The following is a 2,624-nucleotide window of genomic DNA, read 5'->3' on the forward strand; positions in this document are numbered from 1 at the left end:
GGGGTGGGGGGGGGGGCATGAGGGAGCGGGTGTAGGTCTGCTGCCTGCCAGGGAGTTCCTGATGCCCGGCCCTGTGCGCCCTTCATTTGCACCCGGCTGTGTTCTTGGGCGGCCAGGGCTAGATTGGAGGTGGTGAGCTGGGCATTGCACCCCAGACCTGGGGGCACCTAGCCTGTCCGGAGGGAGCCGGCCTGCTGATATCTCAGTCAGGTCAGCTGGCCCTCTGCCCATGCCCCCAGTCCTGACCCTCAGAACCCAGCTTCTCCCCTGGCCCAGGGAGGGACCACCCTGACCCCACAGCCTCCGGCCCCTCAGAGTGGGACCTGGACCCTGGACCTCTTCCCGACTCTGCCCTTCCCACAGCACCCAAGCCTCTGACACCTGTCCACTGGTACCTGGTGGTAATCTCTAACGCAGTTGTACCGGTGTAACCACCTCGTGTGTCCACGTGAGACGTGTCTATATTACCATGTTATTGCCCATCGCCGACTACCTTGGTGCCTGTCTCCCTGACAGTGTCACCTGCGGCCGGGGGCCGTGCCTGCTTAGGCGCAGCTGTCCCCTGGAACAGTGCCCAGCAACTGGGAGGGAGGGGCACAGCTAGGTGCTGAGTGGGAGAAGGGACTCCCAAGCCCCTGCAGCGGCAGACAGACCCACACAGAACCCCATGCCCACAACCTAGGATGGAGCCCACTCCTGAACCGTTTGAGAAACCGTGACTTCTATTCAGAGGAGCCGCCGCTGGGTGACACAGCCCCTACCTAGGAAACTGGACTATCCCCCCCTCTCCCTCCACTCACACCCCTGAAGGGTCTGTTCCTGTGGATGAGGGCAGAAAAACCAAAATCAAAGGAGCCTCTCTCCTGGAAGGGCAATGAGTGTGGTCTGAGGACCCAGCTCTGGCCCTCCAGCCCTGAGCTGGCTGTGGAAAGAAGGGGCGATCCTTACCGTTCCATGGGGGAGGGGCACGTGGGCCTCCAGCTGGAAGAAAACAGGGGGGGGTCACCTCAGGACCTCTGACCCAGCCGGCACCACTCACCCAGGCCACCCCACCCCTGAGTGGAAGCCGGCGTGGCTGCGTCCTGGTGGCCCCCCACCCCTCCTCCACCCCATGCCCAGCACACAGTAAGGACATCTGTCAGTTTAAAAAGGAACAGCAACTTGTCTCTGAACCTAAAACTGCTACAAAACAGCTTCTAATAAAAGGTGGAGACAGGTGAGCAAGGATGGGGGATCACTGGCCGTCACGCCCAGACCCCAGGGGACCCCGCCTGGCTGGTCTGGTGCCCTCACCCAGGCCTCACCAGGCCTCACCACCGAGCTTCCACCTCCCATCATCCCAGAGCGAGGCGGGAAGCCGCCCCACCCCACCCCCACCACCATGTGCAAGGAGAGCGCGTCCAGGACTCACCAGAACCTTCCGGAACCCATTCCGGACCCGGACGTACAGCTCCTCCCTGTCGGCCACGTAGATGAGCCAGCCCTCCGGCACCTGCGGCACCTGGTCCACCAGCATCTGGTACGTGGCCCAGACCCTCACCTGCTGGAAGCCCAGCCCAGTGGATCCCTGCGGAGGGGCCTCAGGGCTCACAGAGGGGTGGGGCTGGGACGTCTGAAGACCTAGGTCGCCCCTCCTCCCCAGGATGGCCCCAGGAGCGCTGTGGGGAGATGTCAGCCCCCGAGGCCCTGGGCCACATGGCCTCTGCACAGCGGAGGGACCTTCTCAGTGGCTCCCATCCGCCCCTGCCCATCTCTGACCCCAGCCACACCTGGGCCCCCACTTCTGCTTTGGAAGCCATGTCTTGGGGCCCTTGGTGCTGGGGTCCCCTGACAGCCTCTAAAGGGAAGGGTAGCTGGGCAGTGAGGGTCCTATAGGTCAGGAGCAGGGCGGTGCTTACCCCTGAAGAAGTGCCCATGGATCCGGGGGGTCCTGGGGGCCCAGGTGGGCCTGGCGGGCCAGGAACACTGATGGCTACGAGAGAGAAGCCAGAGGTAGGAATATTGGCCCTGCCTGGAGGGAGCTGGAGCCCAGGGCCACTCCCTACCCTACTTACTCTGCCTGTAGGGGCCAGGAAAGGAAGGGGGTCCCGGGGGCCCTGGGGGTCCGGGGGGCCCAGGAGGCCCCTGGGGTCCCTCGTAGCCAATGCCAGGGGGTCCCTGAGGTCCCGGAGGGCCGGGCTGGCCGCGGATGCTCTCTCCCTTGGGGCCCTGGGGGAGACAGAACACGGAGCCTTGTCATCTGTGTCCCCAGGCCAGGGACAGGCATCTGGGCTGGGCTGCATCTGCCACTAGCCCATGGTCCCCGAACCGCTGTCCCCTCCCTGTCCCCGTCCTGCATACCCTCTGCTGGGAGGGGACCCCAGGATGCAGGCGAGGGCAGCCCCACACAGAGGCACAGCCCCAGGGCCCCCGGACACTTTCAGGACAGAGAGTCTCCCTGAGGGGATTCGGCGGAGGACAGCACCAGCAGGAGCGGAGGTGCCCCAGATCAGGGCCCAACTGGGAGGGTGGCCACTGTGAGCCCACCAGGCCTGATTTGTGGGTGCCTCCCGCGTGGGTACCCCTGCTGGGGCAAAGGACCAAGGTGGGTAGTCAGGGCCCAGCCCGCAGAGGGGACCTCCCTC

At 65.1% G+C, this 2,624-nt stretch overlaps 1 protein-coding gene across 1 annotated transcript in view; it reads right to left on the minus strand.

The window, feature by feature from the left end:
* COL18A1 (collagen, type XVIII, alpha 1) overlaps positions 1 to 2,624 on the minus strand; it is a 53,308-nt gene that overhangs the window by 2,646 nt on the left and 48,038 nt on the right. The window contains exons 34-38 of the mRNA XM_010834990.1: positions 2,055 to 2,208; positions 1,899 to 1,972; positions 1,412 to 1,540; positions 857 to 981; positions 494 to 581 (exon numbers count right to left, since the gene is read on the minus strand). Coding sequence (XP_010833292.1) covers positions 494 to 581; positions 857 to 981; positions 1,412 to 1,540; positions 1,899 to 1,972; positions 2,055 to 2,208 — 570 coding nt within the window. The remainder of the gene's footprint in view (positions 1 to 493; positions 582 to 856; positions 982 to 1,411; positions 1,541 to 1,898; positions 1,973 to 2,054; positions 2,209 to 2,624) is intronic.

Source organism: Bison bison, unplaced genomic scaffold (assembly GCF_000754665.1).
Source record: "Bison bison bison isolate TAMUID 2011002044 unplaced genomic scaffold, Bison_UMD1.0 scf7180017864037, whole genome shotgun sequence".
NCBI lineage: Eukaryota > Metazoa > Chordata > Mammalia > Artiodactyla > Bovidae > Bison > Bison bison.